Raw genomic sequence first — 12,254 nt, 5'->3', positions numbered from 1 at the left:
GTCACTTCTCGCCCACCACATGACCTTATTGAACATATCTTTGGCGAGCTCTCTTTGTTCCTCCCCCAATGCCTGCAGGTCATTGGAGAGAGAAGCAATGTAGCTCTCCATTGGGTTCAGGGGGGCCCTCATGATCTCGGATGCCTCCCTGATGACCTGCAGGCTCTCCTCCTCCAGCTGCCTCCAGCGCCTCTTTTGGCTAGGTCGGCGCATCTGGGGGGGAGGCACCTGGGAGATGGTGCTGAGCCTGGGGACCTGCTGACAACCACTTGGCCCAGCCTCCTCCTGGCTGCCACTCACCCCTTCCGCCTGGTTGACATCTTCGGGACCTGCCGGCTCCTGGCTGGTCTCTTCCTGTGTATAAAAAAGGGACATGTTGTAATCTTTTGCACAATCACATACCTTTTCATGCTCTTGACAGTTTTTTTGGTTTCTTATTTTAAATTGAAAAACCACACAAATTGAACAAAAAGGAGTGGCTTCTTCTTTCTATGCTCCAAATCGGTTTGGAGATGAGTGACTACTGTGCAATTGTGGTTATTTACTAAAACTGAGAAATAATTTTGGCACTAGAAGTGCACTAGTGGGAGAACCAGGGAGACAGATAAAAGGATACCAAAGCAATAATGACAAACAACTGTATAAATTCCAATCGTCAAATTATTTATTAATTAATATTTCTTTCTTTTGGGGGCCGAATTAGAAAGAAATATGTTCTGGCATAGCAATGGCCCCCCGACCCATGAAGTACTCAACATATTTGTTGCGTGCCTCACGAGCAGATTGGGGGGCCAAGCCAGCGCGACCAGTGTCCAGGCCAAGAAGGTATCTGAGGGTAGTCCTGCCTCAGCACCAATGTTGGATAGGTACGAATGGGAGTGCCTGCGTAAAAAATTGTGCAAAATGCAACAGGCAAAAACAACAGTGTTCAATTTATATTCCGCCAGATGTATCGCTGTCAGGAACAGGCGGAACCAACTGGCGAGTATCCCAAAGGCATTCTCGACTACCCTCCGGGCTCTGGCCAGACGAAAATTGAACACCCTCCTCTCCGGGGTGAGGGTCCTCTGGGGAAAAGGCCGCATGAGGTGAGGTCCAAGCCCGAAAGCTTCACCCTCGAGAAAAACAAACGGAAGTCCCTCCAAATTGTCTTCAGATTGGAGACGCTTGGCAAACTCCGTCCCCGCGAACACTCCCCTATCAGACAAAAAATAAAAACCGCAGAGGTGATCAAATACCACCAAAAGAAAACTCTATTTGTGGGGAAAAAAGGACGCCAATTTTGTTTGGGAGCCCAGACGCACAACCACGCAATTGTCAGTTAAAGCGACGCAGTGGTGTAGTGGTTAAATAGATAAAAGTAGATAAAAGTAAGGACACGGGGGAAGAAAGACAAGCACACCAAAAATTACTTACATATCAGCCCTATAATGGGTCATGAAGTGCAGAGAACTAAAAGTTTGAGGGTCCGATTCTTCAGACGGCAGTAACTCAACATGTGAAGCTCGAAAAGATACATGAGCAACTTTTGAAGCAATATGGGGCATTTTTGGCCCCATTGACTTCAGTTGTAGCATGCTAATATTTTTTTTAAAAACGAGTAAATGTCCAAAAGAGGTTCCTGTATGGCACTTCCTGATTAGATTGCATAACAAAAACTGCCTATATACACTATGCTTGAGTATGAATAAATGAATAAATGTTTTCTCACAGATTTGTGAATTATGGAGACATGAGAATGACACTGTTTACAACTTGACTTATCCCTTCTCGCCACTCAGTTTGGGGTCATCAAACCTCAGTTTCATCATAGGATTATGCTTATCCATCCAGATATTATAGCATTCAGATGTTATAAAATTGTTATGGCTTTATCCATGCCACAATTCTTAACATTTTCAGTAATACTCAGCTCAAAAATGTACAAGGCATCTTCATTATTTTCATTTTCATATAACTACTACTAGGTTCTCATGCCGTGTACACACGATAATTTTTCGGGATGTAAAAAACGACGTTTTAAAAAAAATGTAATTTAAAATGATCGTGTTTGGGCTTCACATGATTTTTCAGGTTCTGAAAAATGACAGAAAAAAAAAATAGAACATGCTGCATTTTTTAACGACGTTTTAAATTATGTCGTTTTTCGGGTTGTAAAAAATAATCGTGTGTGGGCTAAAACGACGTTAAAAACCCGCGCATGCTCAGAAGCAAGTTATGAGATGGGAGCGATCGTTCTGGTAAAACTACCGTTCGTAATGGAGTAAGCACATTCATCACGCTGTAACAGACAGAAAAGCGCGAATCGTCTGTTACTAACACGAAATCGGCTAAAGGGTGACGTCATCCGAATGGAACTTCCCCTTTATAATTCCGTCGTACGCGTTGTATGTCACCGTGCTTTGCTTGAGCATTTTTTATAAACGACCGTGTGTGGGCAACATCGTTTTATTGATGAAGTTGGGAAAAAAACGTTTTTTCTACATGCTGAAAAACGTTGTTTTTTACATGCCGAAAAATGATCGTGTGTACGCGGCATTAGAATAGTTCTTGGCTATGCTACCTATGTTGTTGAAAGAGTCAGACGTTGATTCTTTTATGTTGACCAGATTTATATATATATAGGGTCATCCACTCCATACTTATATTTTAATTATGAGCAAAGGTTAAATTAACAACCATCTTATTTAAAGCAGCCCTAGTCTTTGCCAATGTTTTCAGAAATCGCTGCCAACTATAAACTGTTCAGCTTATGAAAAACCCATTGGTGCAATATCAATGAGCACAATTTGCACTCCAGTCTTCCCCCAGAGACCCATACATGCTACCACTGGGTCCATTTGCCTTTCAAATAACTGTAGACAGATGCTTAGCTAAGAATAGAAAGTCCCTATATGATTATTTAACTTTTTTTTTGTGATTATATGTCAGTATTACCTTGTATATTTATGTATGTTGTGGTCGTTCAGGTGCTTATCTAATAGTTTCTTGAAACCATCGATGCCCCCCGCTGAGACCTCCGCCTGTGGAAGGGAATTCCACAGCTCTTACAGTAAAGAACCCTCTACATAGTTTAAGGTTAAACCTCTTTTCTTCTAATTTTAATGAGTGGCCACGTGTCTTGTTAAACTCCCTTCTGCGAAAAAGTTTTATTCCTGTTGTGGGGTCACCAGTATGGTATTTGTAAATTTAAATCATATCCCCTCTCAAGCGTCTCTTCTCCAGAGAGAATAAGTTCAGTGCTCGCAACCTTTCGCCATAACTAATATCCTCTAGACCCTTTATTAGCTTTGTTGCCCTGTTGTTCTTTGTACTCTCTGCATTTCCATCCTTCCTGAGGACTGGTGCCCAGAACTGGACAGCATACTCTAGGTGCGGCCGGACCAGAGTCTTGTAGAGAGGACAAAGTATAGTTTTTTCTCTGGAGTTAATCGCCTTTTTAATGCATGCCAAGATTCTGTTTGCTTTATTAGCAGCAGCTTGGCATTGCAAGCCATTGTACTAGGACCCCCAGGTCCTTTTGCATCCTAGCTTCCCCCAGAGGTTCTCCCCCTAGTGAGTAGATTGCATTCATATTTTTGCCACCCAAATGCATTATTTAAATTTTTTCTACATTGAACCCCATTTGCCATGTAGTTGCCCACCCCATTACTTTGTTCAGATCTTTTTTGCAAGGTTTCCAAACTCTGCAGAGAAGTTATTGCCCTGCTTAGCTTAGTATCGTCCGCAAATACAGAGATTCACCCCTTCCTCCAGGTCGTTTATGAACAAATTAAATAGGATTGGTCCCAGCACAGACCTCTGGGGGACCCCACTACCCACCCCTGACCATTCCGAGTTCTCCCCATTTATCACCACCCTCTGAACTCGCCCTTGTAGCCAGTTTTCAATCCATGTACTAATTTTATGGTCCATGCCATAGCATGGACCTTATTTTGTACAGTAAACATTTATGGGGAACTGTGTGAAATGCTTTTGCAAAATCCAGATACACCATGTCTACGGGTTTTCCTTTATCTAGATTGCAACTCACCTCCTCATAGAAGGTTAATAGATTGGTTTGGCAAGAACGATTCTTCATGAATACAAGCTGATTACTGCTAATGATACTGTTCTCATTACTTAAATCTTGTATATAGTCCCTTATCATCCCCTCCAAGAGCTTACATACTATTGATGTTAGGCTAACTGGTCTATTATTTCCAGGTCCTTTTCCTCAATTTAGCTCCCAAGTCCCTAAAATCGTTCTTTAGGACACTCCATCTGCCTCTGACTTTGTCATTGGTGCCAACGTGCACCATGACAGCTGGGTCTTCCACAGCCCCCTCCCAGTAATCTGTCCACCAGATCTGTGAACCCGAGTGCCTGATAGACAACATACAGTTCACTATTTTCTAGTGCCCGCACCTCTTTGTCTCCCCCCACCTCTGTGCTGGCCCCTGCCCTCACCTGTCGGGTACTTTCCCAGCTCTCCTTTAGTGTGGAGAGTCTTTTCAGTGCTGACAGCTGCTTCCCAGATTCAGAACCTGGGCTTCCAGGGAAACAATGTGCTTACATTTTGCAAAGCAGTATTCACCCTCAATCAGATGATCAAGGAACACATACATGCTGCAAGATGTACACTGAGTCACCTCTCCACACCCGCCTGGCATCGTACCTATTAATTTTATGAGGATTGGGGATTATACCCTGTCTAAATTACCTAACAACTAGCTTCCTGACACTAATGCTCAACAAGACAATACACAGGTACTCAACAGGACAATACACAGGTACTCATAGACCTACGTGCACTAGTAGACCTACGGACCTACATGCACTCACAGACCAACGGACCTACGTGCACTCGCAGACCAACGGACCTACGTGCACTCGCAGACCAACGGACCTACATGCACTTGCAGACCATTGGACCTACATGCACTCGCAGACCAACATGCACTTGCAGACATACGTGCACCCGCAATACACAAGTACACAATGACCCCTGTTATAACCTCCTGTTTTAAACTTAATTTTAACTCAAGACTTAGTCCAGTTTCTCTTGGACAGTTCCAGCAAGCTCAAAGATGAGCAGGCTCAGAATGCGTTCTACAGAAATGTATATAGGCCTCAACCACTCCCCTTAAATAGTAGACCTGAAACCTATGTTTTACCAAGAGTTTACCTTTCTTTATAGGAAGGACCAGTAAATGGAAGCAGTAAGGCACCTCATAGCCCCCTGGTGAAGGAAGGAAGAGCTTCCTGTCCCTAAAAAATCTCTGAATTGGGTTGTTACTTGTTAACAACCCTTAAAGCAAACACCTTTTACTTAGAGCTCATGTGATGTTAAAGGCAAATTGCAAACACAGTAATAACATAATTTGCCATTGTTTGGAACAGGGATCCTCAAACTACGCCCCTCCAGCTGTTGTGGAACTACACATCCCATGAGGCATTGTAAAACTCTGACATTCACAGACATGACTAGGCATGATGGGAATTGTAGTTCCTGAACAACTGGAGGGCCGTAGTTTGAAGACCTGTGGTTTAGAACTTGGTATCCTGGTCCTATCCTTTCAGTCACTGACCTGAAACAGGAATACAGAACAGAAGATCAGGCTTTAAGACCTCACTGACTACATGCTTATTCCAGGTCCATGATTCAGATCAGTGAAACCAGGCTTGGGATTACAGAGTGTATATTTAAAAGAAAACACGCCCCCCTCCTATATTTAGTGTGTATAGTAACCACACAAGAAGAGAAATTGTAGTTTATGTCTGATCAGGTGCCCTGGGTTAATACATAGCACTATTACTGTATATGGAATACATTGTAAATTACGTTTTTTTAAACAGATGAGATTTAAAGCTAGTTCATTACTTTTTGCTTCTAACTAGATCTTTCTTACCCAAGTTAGATAACATTTATCCCAAATCACACATAATTAGAGACACTTTTTGCATCAGAAAAAAGCTTTATTAATCAGAAATAAGAACAGAAGATAGAAGCACCTCATTTTATATTAAGCGATTTTAGAATTGAAGAAACAGAACTCTAGGTTGGCTCCATGAGAACATCAGAAAAGGTTCCGGAGACTGTAGGCGTAAATGATACAGGAGGGCTTTCTTGATAGCAATCAGACCTTCTCCTCTCTTTCCTTAACTTGTTGGGACACTGTTTTTCCATCAATGTATTCCTCAATAATGGTTTTAATTTTTCTAACCTTGTGTGGCTCTGAGAGAAAAACATTTGGATTAGTTTCTGAACGTTTTCAGTTACAGAATGTGATAAAGTATGTATAACATGGTCAAGGTGTGTGCCTTCTATACACATAGTGAGTGTGATGCAGTTTTGGCACTGATGTCTTAAAGTGGCCTTGGGTTTTTCTCTTGTATTATTCTTGAGTTGGTTCTCATGTTGTGTAGGTTACTGAGCACACATTTTCTAGGGTGCATGGATGTGGCCCTGGATGGATCTCTACATAGTCACTTTAGACCGGGGATATGCAATTAGCGCACCTCCAGCTGTTGCAGAACTACGATTCCCATGAGGCATAGCAAGACTCTGACAGCCACAAGCATGACACCTAGAGTCAGAGGCATGATGGGACTTGTAGTTTTGCAACAGCTGGAGGTCCGCTAATTGCATATCTCTGCTTTAGACTATGGATTAGGGCTACAAGGGGCACATTGGAGCCACCCATGCATATAAAAGGATCCAGACTTCTTGCCTTCCACTGGTTCTTCTTTATTACTACCCTTGCATAGCTTAAACATTTTTCATAGCCAGTTGGCTGGTTACATAGTTACATAGTTAGTCAGGTAGAAAAAAAAGACACAAGTCCATCTTGTTCAACCAATACAATTCAATGGTTATAAATCTGGAACTGTATTCATAGAACCCAACACTAGAAGAACAAGTGAACTGCTTTCCTTATTTTCTAATCATCAGCTAAGGTCTACTGGCACAGCGTGAGTAAATGGTCTTTTTCAGCCTCTCCATCCTCATTCCTACCTTGTGCAGCTATGAAGTTTGAACTTGTTAGTATGATGTTACTCAACTAAGGTGGAGGGCATGTGGTAGATGGTAGTTGTCATAAGGAACAATAAGTATACATTCAGCCCTGGATGAGAAACACAAGTCTCAATCTAAACTACTCTCTAATGTGTAGCATAATATGTTGTCAATAAAACTATTTACTTTGGAGATACAAGATACAGCAACAGGGTAATTTATTTAATTCACCCATCTTCTCAATGCTGTCATATAGGGGTGAGGAGACAGTCCTCAATCCTGTTTATGCTCCAACAAGTCAGTGTGGCGCTAACATGGGATTTTTTTCCTTGTTTCCAATGTAGTGGTGGAGGAGGAGAACGAAAAAGGTGAGTTCATGTTGCTGGGGTGGGGGTATAAAACGACCCTGTACGATGATGTCCATTTAAAAAAGCACTGCCCCTTGTGTCATGTGACTACTGTAAGAAAAAAAAACGAAGACAGCATGCAGTCTGCCTAACATACAGAGCTACTTTACAGACCACCAAACAAGACCAAGGAGGAATGGTTTTATGTTTCCTAAGCTAAAGAGTCTTCTCTTATGCTTTTCTTGCTGGGTTTAGCCACAAAGGTTCAGAGGTGGCCAAAAGTCAGACACAAAATAAAGGGAAAAGTAAGCCTTTACTAAGTTCCTGTAAACATAGATATTCTAACACGTAACAAAAAATATATTATCTAACATATGAGCAGTCATTATTAATGACTGTTAATCCTCCAGAACTTTTTTTTCAGAATGATTCACTTTTCTTTTCTTTTACTAAAGACTATAAGAGAACAATCATTTAATCTGCTTACCATTAGAAACATGAATGTGATGAGGGGGGTTGACTGAGCTATAATAAAGAATGAAAAAGGGAATATAATTTTTAGACCGATTTCTCAGTTAGCCAAGGGTCATTATTACCATATACTGATAGAATTAATTATTAATACAAATCATATTTACAGTATAGGTAACAATGTATTAACAAAACTTTTCTTACGTGGATTGTCCATCAAGTAAGCAGCGGTAGGTTTCAATTTCCCTCTCCAGTCTAGTCTTGATGTCAAGAAGATGATCATACTCTAAGCCTTGTCTTTCCATATCTGTCCTTACTTCACATAACTGTTCCTCCAAAGAGCTTATTTTTGCCTGGATATGCCCAAGTTGCATGCAGTAGTTACCTTCTGTTTCAGCCAAGGAGCTTTCCAGTGTTCTTTTCTAAAGAAAGAGACCATTGTTCAATGTGTATCTAGCCCTTAATATATAAATAGATAGGCCAGTATTGCCAGACTTAGACTTATACTGTTTGGGTGATAGCTTACTATTTACTTTGCTTAAATCACACGCAAACACAGTTCCCTCGAAAACCCACCCTGAGCTATGATTTGTAGCTGCTGATGAAATTCATGTATGTGGACTGTAAGGAGGCTGAAGGAGATCAACAGTCCTAATATGCTATATTTGTTTTTTAACAAAAATTGCTTTTATTTTAAACACAAAGTGCTTTAGAAAAAGAAATGTCATTCATGTGGGGTTTACATGTAGAGGTGGAGGTTCACCCGGAAATGAAATTTTTTAGATTTATGCTCATTTTGTCAAGGGGAATCGGGTAGTTTTTTTTAAATCTAAGCCGTACTTACCGTTTTAGAGATACATCTTCTCCGCCGCTTCCGGGTATGGGCTGCGGGACTGGGCGTTCCTTCTTGATTGACAGTCTTCCCACAGGCTTCCGACAGTCGCATCTATCGCGTCACGATTTTCTGAAAGTAGCCGAATGTCGGTGTGCAGGCGCTGTATAGAGCCGCACCGACGTTCGGCTTCTTTCGGCTACTCGTGACGCGATAGATGCGACCGTCGGAAGCCTGTCGGAAGACTGTCAATCAAGAAGGAACGCGGCGGAGAAGATCGCTCTCTAAAACGGTAAGTACTGCTTTGTTTTTAAAAAAAACTACCCGATTCCCCTTGACAAAATGAGCATGAATCTAATCTTAAAATTTTTTTTTAGGGTGAACTCCCGCTTTAACCTTTTGGTGGAGATTTGCACTTAGAGTCTGTAATTAGGTTTTGGATATAGCAATATTCAACTAGAACTGAATCACTTTGGACCAAAGGATTCTAACACGAACTTCAAAGCAACACTATTAAAAAGATTGAATACATCTGGTTTAGACTATGGGTATTTACATATACAGAGGAAAGCATTGAATTTAAAAAAAACAAAAAACAAAAAACATATAAATAAAGGTAAATGCCATAATATGAAATACAAAAATCCCTCCTACCAAAGAAAACTTTTTTTCTAGATTTTCCTAGGTAACCACATCTATATATTAATTGAAGATAGAGCATGGTAATAATAGAAACATTATAAGTATTTTAGCCTTACCGTTGCAAGGGCAGCTTGTAGTTCAATCTCTAGAGCTTGTACAGCTCTCTTCAGATCAATAATATCATTTCTACTAGATTGGATCTGCTCAGCGCCAGATGAAATTTCGTGTTTAAGGGCTCGACTCTGAAAGACAACCATCAAAAATGTTGGAAACTGAACTGCAAATAGTTTAGTTTACATTTATAATGGCAGTAACTTGGCTTTCTTTTTTTTTACCGCTTCAAGGAATTGAGCTTCAGCCTCCCTTCTGTTTTTATCTGCTAAATATTCATAGTCAGATCTCATATCATTCAGGATTTTGGTAAGGTCATTTCCGGGAGCAGCATTCATCTCCACAAAAAGTTGTCCTGTGACTCCTTGGTAGCTCTTCATTTCCTGAAACAAAAAAGATAAAGTTGAAGTGTCTGGAAGGGCAACGTGACTTTTTCGGTTCACAAGAAAAACTAAAATGTCCAGGACAGTGTATTGTACAATAGTACATGTAAAATGACAGCGTGTAGTAAAAGACATTGTGAGGATTACTTTATGATACCTCTTCATGGTTCTTCTTGAGACACACAATCTCCTCCGTCAAGCTTTCAATCTGAGACTCAAGGTCACATTTAGCCAAGCTGAGGCCATCTAGCACTTTGCGCAGGCCATTAATATCAGCTTCCACATTTTGACGGAGACACAGTTCATTTTCAAACCTGCAGGGCAGAAAATGTCATAATCCATGTGCAAAGTAAACAATACACAACACTCATATATTAGTTGTCTAAAAAAAAAAAAAAGTTTTGATCAGAAACTTACTTGAGCTTAAAATCATCGGCTGCCAAACGGGCATTGTCAATTTGGAGGATAACTCTTGCATTATCCAGAGTGGCACAGTGAATCTATACAAAAAGACAAATGTTTCTAGTCAAACCTGTTTAGATAATGTGATTTAATTAATTAACTTTGTAATGCATTGTTTCTTTATCTAAGAAAAATATTTGATCTGCTTGAATATTGAATGCATGAAGGCAAAAATTGAAAACATTCCATAAAGTACCTGTAATAAATAAATAATTAAATACAATCTCCATTTTTGTTTTTAGCTTCCATGTATAGTTATCACAATAATGTTTTAAAGTCAATACCTGCTTCTTGAGCTCCTCTATGGTTTGGTAATATTTGCAGTAGTCCTTCACATGCTTGTTATCATTGCTGTGCTGTTCATACCAAGCCTTAATTTTGCATTCAAGGTCACCGTTGGCTTCTTCTAAATCCTGCACTTTGTCCAGGTATGAAGCCAGGCGGTCGTTAAGATTTTGCATGGTTTCCTTCTCACTTCCAGTGAGGAGGCCATCTCCACCAAACATTGCACCACCAAAGCCACCACCAAAGCCACCACCAATGGATCCTGCACTATAGCCACCAACAGCTCCTCCACTCAAGCTCCCACTACCAAAAGCACATCCACTTTGGTTGGCACCAAAGTTTCCTGCACCACATGTAGCTCCAGAATTTCCAAGAAAGGAGCAAATGGCTGTTCCATAATTTCCAGCTCCAACAGAGCGTCTTGAGGAATGAGAGTGAAACATATTCTTGGTATGATAGCCCTCCAAGTAGCTAGATGAAAGAGATAGTAAGCGTACTCTCTGATAAAATCATTAGCCTTTATATACAATATCTTGTGGGTGGTTCAGTTTCCTACAACTCCCAAACCCATGTCTGGCTCTCAAATTCTTGATGAAAGGTTAATTGAAAAATAAAGTTAGTGTGTCCACTTGGCCTACTTTGGAGAATGCCTTAGGCTGCTTGTTATGATAAAACAACATAAGGGTGGAGCATGGGTAAATATATATTTTTTTAATCTTTTAAATTAATTTATGTTTTGAAACTCTTTACCCTCCCAGAGTTATTTTTATAGATGAAAATTATGAGTGAATTGGCAAGCCAAATGCCATCTAGAGATTGCATGACTGATCCTTGAGAAACAATACCTCAAATGTTAATTACTACCGTAGGAATGTCAAATGGGTATAAGAAGTTTTATGGGATTGAAAACACTTCATAATCTGTTTTTTTTTTAAGTGTACACAACATCAACCTATAGAAACATAAAAGAGCAATGGTAGAAAAAGACCAAGTGGACCCTTGAGCCTGTCATTTTTTTTTAACCTTTTTTTTTTTAAGTATAGATCTATGCTTAGCCTAAGCATGTTTATATTCACTTATATCTTAGGTTGCAATATTTTGGATGGTCGCTAGGTGGCGCTTCCATTGCGGCCGGCGTAGAATATGTAAATGAGTTTATACGCCGATTCACGAACGTACGCCCGGCCGCCGCAGTCGATTTACGCCGTTTCCGTAAGGCATTAGCAGGCCTAAAGTTATTCCACCTATTAGGTGGAATAACAATGTTAAAGTATGGCCGCCGTTCCCGTCGCGAGATTCTAATTTTTTACATCGTTTGCGTAAGTCGTCCGCGAATCGGGATTTATGTTGTTTACGTCCACGTCTAAATCAATAGGCCCGTGCGGCGTACGTAGCCGCAATGCACACTGGGAAATGTAGGTGCCCGGCGCATGCGCACTTTAAAAAAAACGTAAAAAACGTGAGGTCAAGCCTCATTTACATTAAACACGCCCCCCCCAACATATTTGAATTAGGCGCCCTTACGCCCGCCGATTCAGGCTACGCCGACGTAACTTAGCAGGCAAGTACATTGTGAATCATGTACTTGCCTCGCTAACTTACGGCAGCGTAGCTTAAATTCCTTAAGCTACGCCGCCGCAAAGTTACGGCAATCTTACTGAATCTACCCATTACTGTTGAATACTTACTACTTTCAAGCATCGTTGTGTCAGTAAAATAATACC

The 12,254-nt window shown here is 40.7% G+C and overlaps 1 protein-coding gene across 2 annotated transcripts; it reads right to left on the bottom strand.

Annotated features, from left to right (window-relative positions):
* Positions 1–5,937: 5,937 nt before the first annotated feature.
* LOC120919461 (keratin, type I cytoskeletal 10-like) lies at positions 5,938–11,040 on the bottom strand. Of its 2 annotated transcripts, XM_040331640.1 has the most exons (8): positions 10,530–11,040; positions 10,201–10,283; positions 9,941–10,097; positions 9,625–9,783; positions 9,406–9,531; positions 8,020–8,237; positions 7,832–7,869; positions 5,938–6,217 (listed from the first exon to the last, which is right to left on the bottom strand). In XM_040331640.1, the coding sequence occupies exons 1-8, from the start codon at positions 10,971–10,973 to the stop codon at positions 6,120–6,122; spliced, it is 1,323 nt and encodes a 440-aa protein (XP_040187574.1). In that variant the 5' UTR covers positions 10,974–11,040; the 3' UTR covers positions 5,938–6,119. The 2 variants fall into 2 exon arrangements, with proteins under 2 accessions (XP_040187574.1, XP_040187575.1); XM_040331641.1 differs by lacking the exon at positions 7,832–7,869.
* Positions 11,041–12,254: the final 1,214 nt, after the last annotated feature.

Source organism: Rana temporaria, chromosome 12 (genome assembly GCF_905171775.1).
Source record: "Rana temporaria chromosome 12, aRanTem1.1, whole genome shotgun sequence".
In the NCBI taxonomy this organism is placed as follows: domain Eukaryota; kingdom Metazoa; phylum Chordata; class Amphibia; order Anura; family Ranidae; genus Rana; species Rana temporaria.
Note: the sequence above shows the minus strand (reverse complement) of the source record. Positions and strands in the feature narration are given on the sequence as shown.

Excerpts from the sequence above, each read along its gene's own strand:
- LOC120919461 (XM_040331640.1), bottom strand. The coding sequence starts at position 10,973 with ATGTTTCACTCTCATTCCTCAAGACGCTCTGTTGGAGCTGGAAATTAT. Across the intron at positions 9,532-9,624 it reads AAGCTCAATTCCTTGAAGCG|AGTCGAGCCCTTAAACACGA; the intron begins GTAAAAAAAAAG and ends GTTGTCTTTCAG. Across the intron at positions 8,238-9,405 it reads TACAAGCTGCCCTTGCAACG|AAAAGAACACTGGAAAGCTC; the intron begins GTAAGGCTAAAA and ends CTCTTTCTTTAG.